We start from the raw sequence: 18,864 nt of genomic DNA, 5'->3' as shown, positions 1-18,864 counted from the left end.
GTCGCTGGAACATGGCCGGAGCTGAGTGAAACCCCATCGGGAGGCAGTTAAATTGGAACAACCCCTGGGGTGTTCGGAACGCGGTTTTAGGTTTTAAACTCTCATCCAAAGGCAACTGCCAAAACCCTGATAGCAAGTCGAGGGTGGAGAAAAACCGCACACCCGACAGGGCGTCCAAGGAGTCATCCATCCATGGGAGCGGGTATGCATCCGCCACGGAGACTTTATTAAATTTGCGGTAATCTACACAAAACCGTAAACTCCCATCCCGATTTTTTACGAGGACAATGGGAGCTCCCCACGGACAGGTGGAAGGGGAGATAATGTCGGCGGCCAGCATCTCGTCGACCGCCTGGTGAACATGGTCCTTTTCCTTGGGACTGAGCTTGTACGAATTCTGGCATATAGGAGAGGCGCTACCCATATCAATGCGGTGCTGCAATCGTGATGTGCAGCCAATATCATTTCCCTTGATGAAAAACGTCAGAAAATTCCCGGAGCAATGCACCCAACTGGCCCCGCTGCTCACCGGACAATTTAGAATTTTCTTTACACAGCGCATCCATCCAACCCTCATCTGGCTCGCCTCCCTGCTCCACTGCGGCAACGACCTCCATGGGCCACATCGCTGGCCTCCTCGCAACACGCGACCATCGTGTTGGCCAAAACCAGCTCGATGTTCAACACCTGCATAAAGGGGTCCTGGTCTCCCCTAACTATCGTCTGGACCCCACCAACGCGAGACCTCAAACTGCTGTTCGAAGGGGTTGATAGAACCCCTCCCGCGGTGTCTTCGTAAACAAAGCTGCTTCCACAGCCGCAAGGGCACCAACATCTGAGCACCAGGAAGAATCGTGATGGTCTCCTTCACTAGGGCCTGAACCGTGGCGTTGGGTCTTCACAATCGAGTCGGGAACGTCAAAAATGCCAACCGGCGCCCCAACGGCAGCTCAAAATGCACTCGTGGTCCACAAGAATCTTACTGGGCATCCTTCTGAGAAAATCAGTCCCCAACAGACAGGGCACAGCCAACATCTTAGAGACTAACACTGGGCTCGCCAATTCAATGTCCCCAATTCGTACTATCGTCGATATCTGGCCCATAATACCCAAACTCCCGCCATTAGCAGCGACACATGCACTATTTGCTCGATTAAGACAACCCAAACTCGATGGCAAGGACTTATAAATAAATTCCAAAATAATACTAGTGGATGCTCCCGTATCAATGAGCACTCTTAACTCGACACCCTGCACAAACGAAATAACCGCGGATGATCCCGCCACCGCTGCCACGACACGATGCGCCAATGTGGTCCACTGCCCCAAGCCCCGCAGCCATCCGCCACCCGCTGTAGTCTGGCTTTGCGTGCCGTGACACGATGAGGGATGACGGTGTGTGAACCCGACACGCTCAGAGAGGGAGATGCATGAAGTGACTGTGTCGGCCGGGTGTCCGATGCATCGTGACTTGCCTGTGGGCCTGGGGAAGCGGAGGTCGACCAGGTGGGAGACGGCGAAGGTGGGGAGAACGATCCAGGGTCGGCGTGGCATCCCTTGGAGATTTGGCCCCATAGGCCGCATTTAAAACAAGTGACCGGGAACCTCCACATTGGAGGGGGATCCTGCTTCGCCGTTCGCGCTCTCATCGTTGCCCCGCACTATCCCTCCTGCGTGGGCTCCTGACAAACAAAGCGCAGGCTTGCACAGGCTCCTGCTGCTCTGGCTTGTCCTCGTCCTCTGAGAACCCCGCGCAGGCGGCCACCCCGAGCCACCGCTGTAGATTAAAATGGGCTTGGATGCATCGGGCTACCTTCAGCGATTTCAAGTCGTTCTGCTCCGTGGCAGGCAGAGAGACGCTCATCTCTTGGGCCAGCAGCAGCAATCTTTCCAGCGCCAGAGAGTTCAGTGCCGTCTGCTCCATCCGCGGATATGCGGCGTGGCCCAGTGACAGCAGGGCGCTGCAAAAGGTGAGGGGCGTCTCGTTCTCCCCCTGTCTTCGCAGCACAAATTTCCGACGTGCATTGGACGGCGGGTCGAAAATGGCAGCCGTCTGGGCGCAAACTTGAGGCAGCGTCGCTCTGTCCGTTGTGGGAATGGCATCGAATACCACCAAGGAGTCATCATCCAAGGTGGTGGGAAGATCCCGCAGCGCCTCCTCGTTGGACCATCCCGCGAGGGCACAAGCAGCGGCGAAACGGTGCTGAAAAGCCGTCTAGTTGCCCCCCACAGCCACAAATTGCCTGACGAATGGCAGCCACTTTTGCAGAGAAGGCACCTCAGGACAAGACGCCTGCGGCAAGTCAAATTTGGCAGGAAGCATTTCCCGCCCAGTTGACAAAATGGCGGCCGAATTTGGCGCGCCGCTTACGGCGGGCAAAATGGCGGCCGCTTGCGTGGGTTGGAGCTCCACTGATTCCCACGCTTGGCCGATGGCGACGGTTGAGCTGCCTGCCCGATGCCCCCGTGCTGCAGCATCCTCGGCAGGCACATCAACCCCGAGCTGGGCAACTAGCTCCGCCGCAGCTTACAGCAAGTCCGCGAGGTGTGCGTAGCCCTCGTGTCACCCTTCTCCGGTTGCTCCGCAGGGATTGCTGTCTCAGGACCAATCTCTGGGGTCCTGGATTCCGGGGCTGTTGGGGGGATCACTTCTCCGTCATCCTCTACACCCGAGGACACAATAGTTTGAGTCTTCCTCTTGGCCGACTTGGGCATACTGAATAATTCTTTAACACTTCTGACTCCAAATGTAGTGACTGACTAAGAGTAGGAGGCACTATTTATTAACAGCCTTCACAGTTCCCACAAAGTAACTACAGCTCCCAGTCAGGACAGCTGGCAGACTGCCTGACTGATGACGCCGAGAAGGTGAAGACGTAGATGGTGGTGAAGACTCCAGCAGCACGACGGGATCCCACTCCAAGCGACAGCGCCAAGCTCCCGCTCGGAGTCTCCTTTTATCTTCCGAGCATGACCTCGCTCCGCTCCAGCCACGCCCCCTTTCTAGAACCTACTGGCGGATTCCTGGCTTCCCTCAGGTGCCTCTTCTGTAACCTCTCCCCTACATCCCTCTCTCTGGTCTATCATGTGACCTGTTGTCATTCAGGTCTGCTGCAAATGCAGATCCCCTTCTTTGCCAGCAACGAGCACTATGCTGCTATGTGACTGATTCTATGTCACTACAATAATATCAAGTGTGAGGATAATAACAAGTATGAGGAAAATAAGTATAACTATACCAATAAGCGGAATTTAAAAGTAAAACCTACATTTAACAGGAAGCCAGTGCGAGTGATGTTCAAGAACTGGAGTCGTGTTTTGTGAACCACGTGGACAGTGCTGGATTAAGTTATTGCGTGGCCTATAGCGTATGTTATAAAGTGGCCCTAAAATATATATATATTAGAACACAAATGTTTAACTTGCATAGTAAAGTTATTGTATTTTTTCATTTGCGAGACAGACAGATAATACGACAAATCGCTAACCTTAAACACTCAGTCGTTCATTAAAGTTGAAGGCAGGATAGTACTATAGTAATAGAGCAGAATCACTGAACCGGAATTGATAGCTTGAACGCATTTAGCACAGGGCTCTTGAAAGTGCGGGGCCTGTAGCATATGTAGCTACTTTTGTTACTAGGATAATCCAGCACTGCACGTGGAGCGTGCGTCTGTCATGTTAAGCTGGAACCTTCTTTCGCCACTGCACGTGGCCAACCATGCCAATCGGAGTGTTCCCGTTCGAGCAGCACGAGGGGTTTGAACCGGTGGGAATTGATGCAATGGGAGTGCAATTGGGAGCAGGGCTGCACGCGTCACAGTGATGCAAAATTTAAAAACGAGATTACAGAGAGAAAAGGCGCAGCACCTACATCTTCTCACGTGCCCAGACTACAGCTGCCATCCACCCAGCCGCCTTTAATCCACTTCCAGCCACGGCTAACGTCAGCGGAGAGCGAAATCTGAAGCGGTTCTGGGCACCCGCCCCCGCAATTATCAAATTTGCACTGACCAGCGTAGTGAATCCATAATCAAGGTTTTTGGGTTACATCGCGTCAGTATAAATGTGTTGTAACCCTCCACCACCCGACAAAAAGCCAGTAAGGTTTGTCACGTAAACAACGCACCAAGTTTACTTACTGCTTCAGCCCACCAGTGTGTTGGAGAGTAAATCCACAACATTTACAATTTGATTACCGTGACGTTTCGCTGGTAATTACATCCAGCACCATCGGACGTTTTGCCAGAATAGTGAAGCAATCTACCTGCTTCAGGTATTAAATAGAGCAAGACGACATCATCACTGAACCCATTAGGTGTAGAGATCAGAGGCGGAGGAGGGGGGGTGGTATTGTAATTATATAATAAATTATTAATCAGTTCATTAGTATGTGTTCCTCTATAAGGAATTGTAGTTGTAAAATGTATTAATAATATGCTTCCAGGCCGCACTAAGCACGGTGAAGAATGTGGAAAGTGCTCCCAATGACCCAAAGGTGTGTGGGAGAGGCCTTCACCCGACAGTGGAAAGCGTTGTACTGTATGTGTATAGTGACATATAATGGGTCACTACGGCGCCGACAGAGAGAGGAATTGCGTGTGTAGTAGCCCTCTGCCAGCAGAATCCACGATGTCATGGAAGAGGTCTCGAGGCGAGCATGGTTCTGGAGGCTGGCAGAGTAGGGGGGCATTTGAGGACATATTAGCCGGGTTGGCTGGCACGTGATAGGACAAGGTGAATATGTAGGCCAAAGGTGACAGAGGGGACACGTGTTGTAGGGCCCAGAACCTTCTAGTAGGATCCAGAAGGGGGCGTGTGCGAGGGCAGAGCAGGGCCACACTGAGGGGAATAAAAGGGGAGTCCCGGGGCTGTATCGGGGCTGTCTGCTGGAATGGAACCCGCCGTTCTCTCTGGGTCAGGCAGTGTGCTGACTGACCTGACCCGTTTGTGTCGTTACCCCGGTGCGGTCGTAGAATAAACGTGTTGCCTCCTGAATCAGTGTGTCTCTCAGTGAACCCACTACACATGCATATTGCAATAAACACCGGGGGAGGGAGGTGGCACATTTATTTATTTACTTTTCACAACATACAGTGAGGGAAAAAAGTATTTGATCCCCTTGCTGATTTTGTACGTTTGCCTACTGACAAAGAAATGATCAGTCTATAATTTTAATGATAGGTTTATTTGAACAGTGAGAGACAGAATAACAACAACAACAAAATCCAGAAAAACGCATGTCAAAAATGTTATAAATTGACCCCTCTGCAGAACTTGACTTCGTACTTGGTGGCAAAACCCTTGTTGGAAATCACAGAGGTCAGATGTTTCTTGTAGTTGGCCACCAGGTTTGCACACATCTCAGGAGGGATTTTGTCCCACTCCTCTTTGCAGATCTTCTCCAAGTCATTAAGGTTTCGAGGCTGACGTTTGGCAACTCGAACCTTCAGCTCCCTCCACAGATTTTCTATGGGATTAAGGTCTGGAGACTGGCTAGGCCAATCCAGGACCTTAATGTGCTTCTTCTTGAGCCACTCCTTTGTTGCCTTGGCTGTGTGTTTTGGGTCATTGTCATGCTGGAATACCCATCCACGACCCATTTTCAATGCCCTGGCTGAGGGAAGGAGGTTCTCACCCAAGATTTTACGGTACATGGCCCCGTCCATCGTCCCTTTGATACGGTGAAGTTGTCCTGTCCCCTTAGCAGAAAAACACCCCCAAAACATAATGTTTCCACCTCCATGTTTGACGGTGGGGATGGTGTTCTTGGGGTCATGGGCAGCATTCCCCCTTCTCCAAACACGGCGAGTTGAGTTGATGCCAAAGAGCTCCATTTTGGTCTCATCTGACCACAACACTTTCACCCAGTTGTCCTCTGAATTATTCAGATGTTCATTGGCAAACTTCAGACGGGCATGTATATATGCTTTCTTGAGCAGGGGGACCTTGCGGGAGCTGCAGGATTTCAGTCCTTCACGGCATAGTCTGTTACCAATTGATTTCTTGGTGACTATGGTCCCAGCTGCCTTGAGATCATTGACAAGATCCTCCCGTGTAGCTCTGGGCTGATTCCTCACCGTTCTCATGATCATTGCAACTCGACGAGGTGAGATCTTACATGGAGCCCCAGGCCGAGGGAGATTGACAGTTCTATTGTGTTTCTTCCATTTGCGAATAATCGCACCAACTGTTTTCACCTTCTCACCAAGCTGCTTGGCAATGGTCTTGTAGCCCATTCCAGTCTTGTGTAGGTCTACAATCTTGTCCCTGACATCCTTGGAGAGCTCTTTGGTCTTGGCCATGGTGGAGAGTTTGGAATCTGATTGATTGATTGCTTCTGTGGACAGGTGTTTTTCATACAGGCAACAAGCTGAAATTAGTAGAACTCCCTTTAAGAGTGTGCGCCTAATCTCAGCTCGTTACCTGTATAAAAGACACCTGGGAGCCAGAAATCTTTCTGATTGAGAGGGGGTCAAATACTTATTACCCTCATTAAAATGCAAATCAATTTATAGCATTTTTGACGTGCGTTTTTCTGGATTTTTTTGTTGTTATTCTGTCTCTCACTGTTCAAATAAACCTACCATTAAAATTATAGACTGATCATTTCTTTGTCAGTGGGCAAACGTACAAAATCAGCAGGAGATCAAATACTTTTTTTCCCTCACTGTATATATAAAGCAGCAGCAGCAGAGTTTCATTGAAACTAGATCTGCAATCACTTCAGGTGCTTGTGGGTGGGGTGGGCGGGTGCGCGGGTTCACAATTCCAACCCCTGCATTGCATTTCACGACACCGAGATGTTGAGGTTCGGGCTACGTGCCCATCCATGGCTGTGGTGGTGGTGGGGGCGGTCTTTTCAAAAGCACCTCTCGACTTGCCCGCATTCACTGGGGGTGGCTTTGCTGGGCTGAATGCCGTGGGTAAAGCTCATCGCGCCCGGAAATTACAAACACACTCAGTCTACTACTGCACCCCCAAAGTGCCCTCGTCATACACTCAAGTGGACATCGTGTTCATCATGAGTTGGCCACGCTGGTGGCAGGACGCACTGTTGGTGGTAGAATGTTGAAAGGGCTCGTTTGGGCGATGCAAATGTCTATGGCAGTGGTTTATTAATTTTCACTGCAGCCTGCACCCCCTTTGGTTCTCAGTCGTAAACAAAAAAATGTATAATGTTAATAAATACGTAGATTTGGTGAAACAAAGTAGTTGTAACTTACGTTCCCGTGCTTTAATCTTTTTTTATGATTTACCTTCGAAAAGAATCTGGCATGTCTCGCACCCCCAGAAGCCCAAGCTATTGATGCTTTAATATTTGCATTCCCTTTGTGTTGTTCGACGTTTGGCGTTGTCCTCTGGTCTAACACCGGTGGTGAGACAAGGCCATATGGGAGGCTGTCTCTGGTGTAGTCCAATCAGTTTCAAAGACAAGATATATATCATCGGAGCATGTTTGTTTGCTCGCATGTTTTACCACAAGCATGATGTGTGGTTAATGCAGACTTGATGCCTTGCAATAGGTGTGCTTCTATTTCGTGTGTGAACATCTTAACGTTGCCTGAAAGTGTGAAGCCTATTCCTTTACCATCGTGGTTTTCTCTCGCCCCGTACGCTGTTTGCACGCGATCATTGTTGTTCGGCGATCATCAGCCACACGTCCAAAGGGACACTGACAAAGGCGAAACGTGTCGCTTAATTAATGCACCTGGTGCGAAGGCGGGCACGTGTCTCCCACACTGCGCCACGTTCCGTTACATCTCAGTGGAAGGAGTCGACTCTCGGCGTATACTCTGCAGGATCTTCTTGAACACCGCCAACTGAGAGTCTGAAAATAATAAAGACATTGGCTGCCGCTGCCGGGAGGAAGAAATTCAGAAGAAAATCATTTTCTTCCAGATTCAGATTTTATTTATTTCGGCAGGAAGGGCCCAACGAGCTGCCAGGCTTTATTTCAGAGGCGTCCTGCGACGGTACAGGCGTTATTATTATCATCATCATTTTAGTCTCACACATATGGCTGCATGTTTCGGTACAACAAAGCGAGCAGCGGCGCGTGCTTCACACGTGACGGGAATAGGGGCAACCGGTTGCAGTCGTAAAAAAACGAAATTCGGAATAATTCGGTATTGCTCGCGTGGAGGTCAACCGGGGGGAACCCGAGGTCACCATCAGCCCCGCGTTACCAGGCGGGTCACGACCTTTGCCGCTGTGTGTACGTATGTGGAACTTCTTTCGCACCGCAGTTAAGCGAAGGTAATGAGAAAAACCCAACACGCAAAAAGGCAGTTCTAAAGAAAATTTTCCTCAGTCGGCACGAGGCCTCTCATCCAGTCAATTGCAAGAAAGTTCGCCACAGCAATACCGGTACCAGATCTCGGTATAAATCAGTGGTGCTTAACTTGGGGTGCACGCATCCCCTGGGGGTGCGAGATGCCCTTTCAGGGAGTGATTTTTTTTAGAAGACAAATCATCGAAATTACAAATTAAGCATGGGCACGTAAGTACAACTACTTTGTACCAAACCGATGTATTTATAAACAATGTTTACGATTGAAAACCAAAGGGGTGCAAGGCTGCAGTAAAGGTTAAGAACCACCGGTATGATTCAATTTCTGCTACCAGACACACAGAAGCCAATTCCGGGACTATCCGGGCCAAACCTGGATTGGCGGCAGTTCTCTATATGTAAGGGTGCCACGGTGGCGAGATGTTATCTGCCTCACATGGTATGCAGGAGGTCGTGGGTTCTATCCCGACCCTGACGCCTGTTTATTTGGAATAGCGTGTCTCTCTCCCCGTGATCGCATGGGATTTTCTCCAGGTCCTCCGGTTTTTCCTTCCACGTTGAGAACCAACGTGCGTTTAGACTACACTTTGGCTGCTATAAATGTCCACGTGATGATAAGCCGCTTAGTTGAGCTGTCATTTGTGGCCAGGCCGCTTCTAATAAAGAGATATATAGCTCAGTGGGCCTTATCTGGTCAACAAAAAAGTGTCATCGTACTTAAAAGCGTCTCCGTGGCTTTCTCCCTCGGACCGTGTGAACGTGAGATGGAATAAGGAAAGTGCACGCCAAATGTGAATGGAGGCAGACCCATTAAAGTGGCGCTCACTGCCGATGATAACTTAACAGTCGGATATGCGACGTTGCACTGCATTTACCTCCACGGACTCGCGCACATGATTTGCGATCAAAGGAATGAGTACATTTGCAGTAGGGTTGCCTGTCACGTCTGTTACAGGAGTTTATCGTTGTCCCCTATCCACCCCTTAGCTCTGTGTATTGTAATTGCTGGCTGCTGCAGACGGGTCGTCGTGGCATATCAGCTGCCTTGATAGGAATTACTCAGGAGAAAGAGATGGGTGGGATGGCTGTGATGGGTGCGATGGGAGGGATGGGTGCGATGGGAAGGATTTTTTCAGTTTTTTCAGTTTTCATTTATTTGGTAAAGCCCTATGAGCCATTCGGCTCTTGAATCGGGTGCAACTGCAACAAACAAAAACCAAAAACATGAACAAGAAAACATCTTAAAGTGATCTTCTTTGGTTCTTTCGGTAAAGTCACGTAGAATGAGAATAAAATAATAAATTTATAAAATAAAATAACAATAATATTCTCACGACGTTTCGGCCACAACACAAGCGGCCTTCATCAGGTGAAGGGACGAGACAGTATCTTCATCAGGTGAAGGGACGAGACAGTCTCGTCCCTTCACCTGATGAAGGCCGCTTGTGTTGTGGCCGAAACGTCGTGAGAATATTATTGTGTTATTTTATTTTATCAATTTATTATTTTATTCTCATTCTACGTGACTTTACCGAAAGAACCAAAGAAGATGAATCATTGCAGTCACGAAAGCTTTAAATCGAAAAAAATCTTAAAGTGACTATGTGACTGTGCAAACAGAAAATCCAGGAAAAAACAGCAAAATATTTCTGAAAAAGCACCATACACCAACGCTGTGTGCAAAAATCCCAGTGGGATGCAAGTCAAACAACAACAACAACCACAAGACAACTTAGATTTAAGGTCATCAGTCTAACTCCGTACTACAACAAACAAAACATGGCCAAACCAAAAAACGCTTTCAACATCACCAAAATAAAGCCATAAAAGCAATGTAACAGTGATCATAGGAACTGTGACCGAATTTTCACAATAAACGACATAAACAACATGTAAAACCAAACCCTAGATGGGAGCGATGGGAGGGATCAAAGCGATGGGAGTGACGGGTGCGATGGGAGGAATGAGTGCGATTGGAGTGATGGGACGGATGGGTGCGATGTTAGTGATGGGTGCGATGGGTGGGATGGGTGAGATGGGCTGTTGGAAGGGTCGTTTTTGCAGCGCCGTGTCTTTCCAGCCAGCAAAGGGTTAATGCGGTTACACAACGGTTGTCATGTTGGGCGTACGGTAATGAAAATATCCGAGTTCACATCGCACCGTATCTGTGTCTGTGTGCACGTTATCACACTGGGTACCCAGCGCAGTGTCGGTTTCATCGTTACCTAATGGCATAATTCTGTCAAGAGAGAGAGAGAGAGACGAAGGGATTTCAGCGTTCCCCTTTTTGAGACGATTTCAATATAGTTTAAACTTTTTCACTGCAATGACCGAAGAAGGCGATCCTGGAGCGACGACAGTGTGCCGCGGTTGTCGCATCCATAGCGGACTGTGGGCCGGGTCGTGACTGGCTGATTTTCCTTACTGACACGGCAGGCTGCCCTGCTTTGTACACACTCACGCACCTGTCCCGAGGTTGAGTAAATGTCTCGTCTCATTCAATTTGTGACTGTGCCGAGATGAGTCCGAGGATAAACTGCCCGAGCCGACTTGCGCTGCACGGATGTTAACTATTGAACATCGATTCATGTTTGTGCCATATATTCTATCTATCGTGTGATACAGTTATTGTTCTTCTGATTTATTACTTGCCTTGCATTGCTGAAAATAAAATCGTTTTTTTTTTACTTTCGTCGTTTTGGTATCCCGGGTCACTCTTATAAATGCGACTCCTAAATCTTGGTTATCAAGAGTTATCACCTGGGTTACACAAAACAACCTAGACACTTGGATTGGGGGCTGCCTAAAGGTTTTTTTTTTAAAGCCTGGAGAAGATCGCTTGATGATTCCTCCTCCCATCACGTGTGGACCTGCACGTGGTTAAATTTCCCCTCATTTCAATAATAATTTTATGGATAATTTATTTAGGTAACTTTAATTTTGAACCATGTTCTCTTTATATAAAAAGAAGCAGTGATTTCAATATTGAAAGGAAACAAAGCTGCAAATGCAATCCTTAAACAAAGTTAAGTCAATTAAAATATTTATTTAAAAAATGACACGTTTATTAGGTCACCTTTCCTGCCGACATTAAGAATATGTTCACACTTTTATGGGGGTGGCGGGGGTGATGGAGTGGATAGGGGTAAGAAGATTCACTCCATGGGGCTGGTTGGAGCTTCTTCAGGACACTCAATTCACTCCTAGCACGTGGAGCGAAACGTCGGACGTCACGCCGAACAAGGCGCGGCGGCACAACCCGGACATGACACCGGAGAGCTATGACACCGCGTGCGCACCCTGGACAGGGCTTCTTGCACTTTAGAGCGCCTCCACAACCGCACGGGAGCAGCCCCTGGGACCAATCACTCCCGGTGCCAGCCCGGCCTGCGGAGTTGATATTTTTAGCCTCCGGCTGGCAATAATGCCACCACTGGGAAACTGTTGAGCCAGACATCCACGAAGGGTGGGATAGGGAGGGGGGAGATGTTAACTACTGGACATCTGTGGAAAAGAACATTATAGCTAATCGGATTCCTCCAGTATAAATCAATACTCTCGATCCCGACCCTGACGCCTGCTGTATATTTGGAGTTTGTGTGTTCTTCCTCCCCCGCGGTCGCGTGGATTTTTCTCTGGGTTCTCCGCTTTTCCCCTCCGCATTTAGTATCAGCATCACACGTTTAAGAGTATTTGACTGCTATAAATGTCCACAGATAAACCACACGCGTCACATTTACTTAATGGCTGAGCCCTTGCGCTCAGCGTGTGCACTTATTAGCATTCCCAATACGCGTCGCCTGGATGCGTATTATCGATAATCTAACGTGGTTGTCGGATGGACTATGAGCATAATCGATACAATAGACACTTTGATTCAGGTTGCACAAGACCATATATTGGCAGAGAAGCGCCCCTACAGGCAACGCCACGCCCACTTTTTTTTCTGTAAATGAACGTCATTATGAAACAGCGTTATAAGAGGAAGCGTTATCTACGAGGTATGGCTGGCATGTCTATATTATGTTATTTTTCTGCGGTGTTTCCCGAAGAATACACTTCCCATTTAATTAATCCGGACTCACAGATGTCACTGAGCAACTTCAAACTATCTTGGGAGTGCAGCCAATGTTAATTTACAAAACGGGGAATTGTTTTGTACCATATTGAATTAAAAAAACTTAATTTTACTTGCAACGGATTTATACACCCTTATTATCAGTTCTCATTTGAAAATGTAAATTAAGTTTATAAACATGTTCATGTATGCATATTTTAATAATGATTATGGTCGGAGTGGTAAAGTATTGGTTTTAAATATTGGTTTTACACTGCACTCATATTTTAGATTAAGTTTTACTTGCATGACGCAGTGAGTTTATAATAGCTAACTTGGCAACAGGCTAAACCAGGATATATTTCTCAGCCTGGATCTATTAATATAATTGTGCAGTTCATTGTAATAAGGTTCAGCACAATACATGCACCAGATCTGGGTACGATGTTTGTCTGCCACCCAAACACCGATACCAATTCCTCCCGGACTGTCTGAGTCAAACCTGGACAGGTGGCAACTGACTACACGTGTGCTTGGGATTCAACTTTAGCGAGAGTAGTAGAGAGGGGGGGGGACCTCCAAGGAGCTGACTTCTGTGGGCCCTGGTGGAGATGGGTCTCTAGCAGACATTCGTTTCATTAGCCGTGTCGAGTCTGCAGACCAATCTTTTTGGACTTCACGTCAATCGGCAAGATCGTGAAACGTCTCTGGAAAAGGTTCGCGATGGCTTTTCTCAACTCGGTGATGCGAAGTCCAAATATGATGACATTGACCGCCATCGGAACGAGGATTGAGAGCTCGATGACATAGTTCACGCTCTTATTCTCGGTGCCACCGCCGCTGGACCGAATTAACCTCCCTCGAACGATAATGGTTAACAGAGAAATGAAGTAAATCGAGGTCACTAGCAGCTGCGTTACGAGCGTCTCCTTGGCTTTCTTACTTAGCGCGGGCGAGCTTGGTTTTGTGAACTCTAGGCAGACCCTGATGAAAGTGTACATCAAAATCAGTGGAGGCAGCCCAATAAACATAACGATACACGCTGACAAAAGCATCCTGGTGCTGGTCGTATCAGAAACAGATAAGTTGACGATGTATATCGAGTAACAAAAAGCAGCGTCGATGCTCCTGTTGCCGTCCTTCATCTGCAAGCTCAGCGTGTACACAAGTATGGCCACGCAGGCGGCGACCGTGGAAAGCCAGGCCAGGATTATGATGTACACGGAGCGCTTCAGCGGGAGGATCGCGTGGTAGTGCAGAGGCTTACAGATGGCCAGGTATCGGTCGGTTGAGATGAACGACAGGGAGAGCGATTCGGCGATGACAAACATGTTGATGCAGAAGGCCTGACCCATGCAGCCCACGTACGAAATATCGCTGCAGCCGCTCGCCAGGATTTGCAGCTGTTTGGGGATGATGGTCGCGCTGCCTACGATGTCCGCCACTGCCAGGTAGCACAGGAACATGTGCATCGGCTTGTGCAGCTCTGGGCTGAGCACCACCGCGATGAGAATGACGATGTTCGACACGAGGATGAAGAGGAAGCACAAATGCAGCGCGCTAAATATGAGCCAGCTTGCCTCGCGAGAGATGTCTAAAATGTTGAGCGCAATCGACGAAGACGACGAAGAGCTTCCGTTATCCATCACTCGGAGCTGTTTGTCGGCTGCGTTCGATACTAAATCTAGCAACACCGTCGACATTGCGGCTGTTCAATGTTAGTCGGCGTTAGTGTACCCTGCATTGCACACGATAAAGTTCACACGTTAAATAAAGTGCTATATACGGACTCTTAATATAAATGCTGCATATTATCGGTTGCTTTCATTTATTGCCAGGCGTTTACTCACATCAGAATCTTTGGGACCTTTCTTGGCGGCATCAAATTATAGGTTTCAAAGACAATGCACATATATATTACCGGAGAATGTTTTTGTTTGCATGTTCACCACAAGTACGTGTGGTTAATGCAGACCTGTTTCCTTGCAAAAGGTTGATAATTTGTGGCTGAACATCTTAACAACTATACTCTTTGGTTCTATTTGGTAAAGTCACGTAGGTAAAAAATAAAATAACAAAAATCACGACGTTTCGGCCACAACACAAGTGGCCTTCATCAGGTGAAGGGACCGTGCTGCCATGAAGGCCACTTGTGTTGTGGCCGAAACGTCGTGATTTTTGTTATTTTATTTTTTACCTACGTGACTTTACCGAATAGAACCAAAGAGTATAGATCCTTGCAGCCACGAAAGCTTCAAATCTAGAATCTTAACACCTATTTTATTGCCAGAAAGGGTAAAACCTATTCTTATACTTCTAATTAGCTGTTTTTCACAGATATCCAGTCGGGGCGGGTCAGAACGTTACAACAAATTATAGAAAAAAACACGATAGGAGTGCAATGTATAGGAATGGTAAACAAATCACCGACAAAAAATATTACAAAAAATATCTTAACAGGTACAGCCCACTGAGCTATTAGCTTATTTATTTAGAAGCCACCTGGCCACAAATGACAGCTCAACGAAGTGGCTTATCAACCGGTCTAATGCAAAATAAATGCTGGACTTGGGTTTGGACGAAAATGTAATGTTTGTTAAACCTAAAAAGATCTAGCGTCACGTACCTCGCTCTCAGTCCCATCCAGCGGAGTGCCCCCGCGGTAGCGTGGACGAGTCTCTTTATATGCACGCGCGCGCGCCCCCGTGGGTGGGCGGGCGCGTTCGCGCGCGTGCCCGTGGGTTCGGCGCGTGCGTGCGCGACGCGGCCGCTCATGACAAAGGCAACTCGCGCGAGACTCGGCGCTCGGGGCTGTCATCTTAGGACGTCATTAGCGTCGGGCGGTCAGCGAGGGAGCACGCGGCAGACTTCCCCGCCCCTGTCCCGCGGCATCGACCCGTGTCGACGGACGCTTTGCTCGTTCGGCGGGTGTGGTAACGCACCAGCCCATCGGAGCCCTTGTCGTGTTGTGTGTGTGCTGGGTTTTTTTTGGGTGGGGAGCGGTGGCGTAGCGGTTAGCGCGCTTCGCTTACGAACCTGGCGACTCGATGTTCGATTCCCTGCTCACGGCCAACACCGGTGACGATTGTCTGAACCGGGCCTGAGCCTCCCCTAGGTCGACTCAGCCTCAAATGTGTACCTGGTGCGATGTGTAAACATCGCCACTGGGGAGACAAAGGCGGCCGTACGTGGTGCTGGCCACCCATCCCGCTCGTGTGCCGTTCTGGCCTTCATAGGTGTTCGCTAACAGCACTTGCCCCAACAGTCTGTTACAGCCTATAGGGGGATATTTGTCTTTGTGTTTTTTGAAAGAGTAAACTTTATTTCATTCGTGTTGTCGTTGCAGATCTCAAACTTTGTTCAATGTTAGTACAACTACAGTATAATGTTTAGATGCGATTCGAAAGGACTGTGGCGCAGGACAGAAGGAGCGCAGAGAGACCGAGCGGGAGACGCGAGGATGAACAGAGGGCAAAACGATTTGGCGATGATGCTGCTGCTGGTGATGTTACGCTGGCAGTGGTGCACAAAGCACAGTAACTCAAAGACGTTTGTCAAATCATAATAGCACGTTAAACGCATCGTACCCCAAAAACATCACCTCTTATATTTGTTTTCCCATTAAGTCAAATGTATTAACATTTTAGGAGTTACAGGCGTTCTACTCAGCCCATTATAGTATGCATGTTGAACTTCTTTCATACCGTACGTAGCCAAGTAATGTATGTCATCTGTATATGTCGTGTGAGGCCACAGTGTTCTCGTCGATTAAAAGGGAGTTTTTATTGTATTTAAAAAGAAAAGGACAGCGGACGTGTGACTGGGGAAAAAAAATAAACAAATGCAGCCTCCCCCAGGTAGCAAAAGTGTGGCCCGTGGCTCAGAAGAACATCGGCACGGGCGACTGCTGCTGCAGGATTGAATTTTTTTTTTAGATTATAACTCGATGCCGATTATTACATTTGTTCACACGCTCTGGTTTTAAATTTTTCAACAAATTAGTGGTAATTGGCATCGTCTCGTACAGGTTTCCTTAGTGCTAGGATCTCTAATTACAGCCCAGGGGAGGACAGGGACAGAAGGGATTGGGCTGGTCAAAGGATGGGGGGATGAAGGCAAAATAACTCTACGGTGTCATTTTTACAAAACGCTCGTTGCACATTTAAACCAAGCACTTTTTTGTATTCAGGTGCACCACGGTGGCGAGATGTTAAGTACCTCGCCTGGTACACAGCAGGACGTGGGTTCGATCGCGACCCTGACGCTTGCTGTATATTTGCAGTTTGCGTGTCTCTCTCCCCATGGTCGTGGGGATTTTTCTCAGGCTCCGGTTTCCACCTCCACATTTTAGAAACATGTCTTTCGAGGATGTCTGCACTAAATTTCCACGTGATAAGCCACTTCGTTGAGCTGTAATTTGTGGCCAGGTCCCCGCTGGAAAAGATCTGTATAGCTCGGTGCGCCTTACCTGGTAAAAATAAAAAAAATAGAAAAATATTCACAGAAAACGAAACTTTATGTATGTATTGAGTATGCTGACACGCCCGGTTTTAATGTTTCAAGCCTATGTTCTTAAACGCAGTATTATAATATATGCGTGTGCAATACATGAGAAGGCGATGTTACACTACTGTGTATATGATCTCAGCATGATGTACACTATTCCAAGATTGCGATTCAAAATTGTGCAAATGCTGCATCCGGCGTGGTGGTGCTGCCGTAGAGTATCTGGCTCGCAGCTGGAAGCTTTCGCGTTCGAATCCTGGTCATGGCTTGACCCAGTGGTTGCACTTGTGCCACACAACAAGAAAAACCTGAGCTCGGTTCCTGACATAGCGCGGCCTTTCTGTGTCGAGTATGTACATTCTTCCTCCGTTTGGCATGGGTTTCCTCCAGGTTTTCTGGTTTATTTCCACAGCTAAAAACACAATGTCATTGCTGTTGTCTAAACACTCCAATGCAAAACCCTGCTGAAATAAAAGAGCCATTTTTCACTCACCTGTAAAAAAGTTATTTTAAATATCGCACTTGGGTCCACAAAACAAACACCACTCTGTGGGGAAGCCAACAGTGGTTGTCCTATGGAGAAACTACCCCCTGAAATATGCATGTGGAATTTCCACAGCTGGCTCAGGGCTGTAAACTTGGTGAGCAACTGCCTCACGGTCAAGTTAATTATGACTTAGTACATATATAGCAGGGTCAAAATGTTATATAGTGACACAAACCTTTTGTAAAGTGTCATGCTCGGTAATATTCAACGGTCCGTAATATTAATTTGTTGCAACAGAATATTCATTTCTTAAAAAATATATATGTTTTGTTATTATTCAAGAACCCAGAATACAAAGTAGACTTCGGAAAGGGGCGAAAAACCCCAACAGCTTATGTGTAACGAACCCAAAGCGATATATGTTGCCAGTTTATAACTTGCAGGGTTTTCGCGACCAATATCGGCAACGGTGCATTTTAGGCACAACAATGGAAACATCGGACAAAAGCCACGTACGTATTTATTTATGTATTTACGTATATTTTTTTCCACTGCAGAACAAACAATCAGCAATAGCATCGCATAATCGCCACCATGCTCACACCAAACACTTGGAAATCTCTGCTCACACGAAACACATCGAGCTCAAAGCTAAATCAGAGGCTGCAGGGTGGCAAAGTTGTGCACTATAATTTAATAGCACTGACGAATTAAAAAAACATTAAATTGAACCAACGAATCTAAATATGGCTTCTTTTTACCTTATAAAAGTTTTAAACACCTTCCATTTTCAATTTATTGATTTACATCCAGTTTTCCAAAACGACAAGGTGATTAACACTCACAAATTAAATTCAATAAATGTGTCCATGAGGTCCCCAACTTAGTTTTTTTTACCTAAAGCATCGCAAAACGGTCAATTACACAAAGCTTGAAATAACTTCGATAATGAATAGACACGACCATATCAACCCACCACACACCACAGAACACCATAGTGCTCAATCTCTCTGCAGATGGAATCGAGGGCACAATTGTTGTATTCCCTGAAACCCATGCCAAAATAGCCACAACGCACCTCCGAATAGCACGATCGGCTATGTATGGTGCGCAAAGTAAGTTCAATGTACGTATTTTCAACGAATATATGTGTTTAATAACTACTTTAGTTTAAAATTTTATTGTATATGAAATTATAATTCGCCAATAAGTCAACAATCAATCAACCTTGCTTTAAGTATAACAAATACAGTTGTTCCTCGATTCACTTTTTTAATCCATTCCACGAAAACTACTGTTAACCAAAATAACTGTTAATGGAACATAGGAATTACATTTCTGCCAAACCAGAAAACGTAAAAAAAAGCCAAACTCTTTCGTTCTTTCGGAAAAAGTCACGTAGGTAGAAAAATAGTAGATCGCGACGTTTCAATCGCAACACAAGCAATCGTCATCAGGTGGGACAACCACAGCAAGAAAAAACTGCTGAAGTAGGCGAGAGATCTGCCATGGCACGAGGTT

The 18,864-nt window shown here is 47.2% G+C and overlaps 1 protein-coding gene across 1 annotated transcript; it reads right to left on the bottom strand.

The window, feature by feature from the left end:
• Positions 1-9,713: 9,713 nt before the first annotated feature.
• Positions 9,714-14,996, bottom strand: LOC116954563 (olfactory receptor 2L2-like). Its single transcript, XM_032975171.2, has one exon. The coding sequence runs from the start codon at positions 14,051-14,053 to the stop codon at positions 12,989-12,991; it is 1,065 nt and encodes a 354-aa protein (XP_032831062.1). The 5' UTR covers positions 14,054-14,996; the 3' UTR covers positions 9,714-12,988.
• Between the last annotated feature and the right edge of the window lie 3,868 nt (positions 14,997-18,864).

Source organism: Petromyzon marinus, chromosome 55, assembly GCF_048934315.1.
Source record: "Petromyzon marinus isolate PM22_M1 ecotype Great Lakes invasive population chromosome 55, UKy_Petmar_22M1.pri1.0, whole genome shotgun sequence".
Taxonomy (NCBI): Eukaryota; Metazoa; Chordata; class Hyperoartia; order Petromyzontiformes; family Petromyzontidae; genus Petromyzon; species Petromyzon marinus.
Note: the sequence above shows the minus strand (reverse complement) of the source record. Positions and strands in the feature narration are given on the sequence as shown.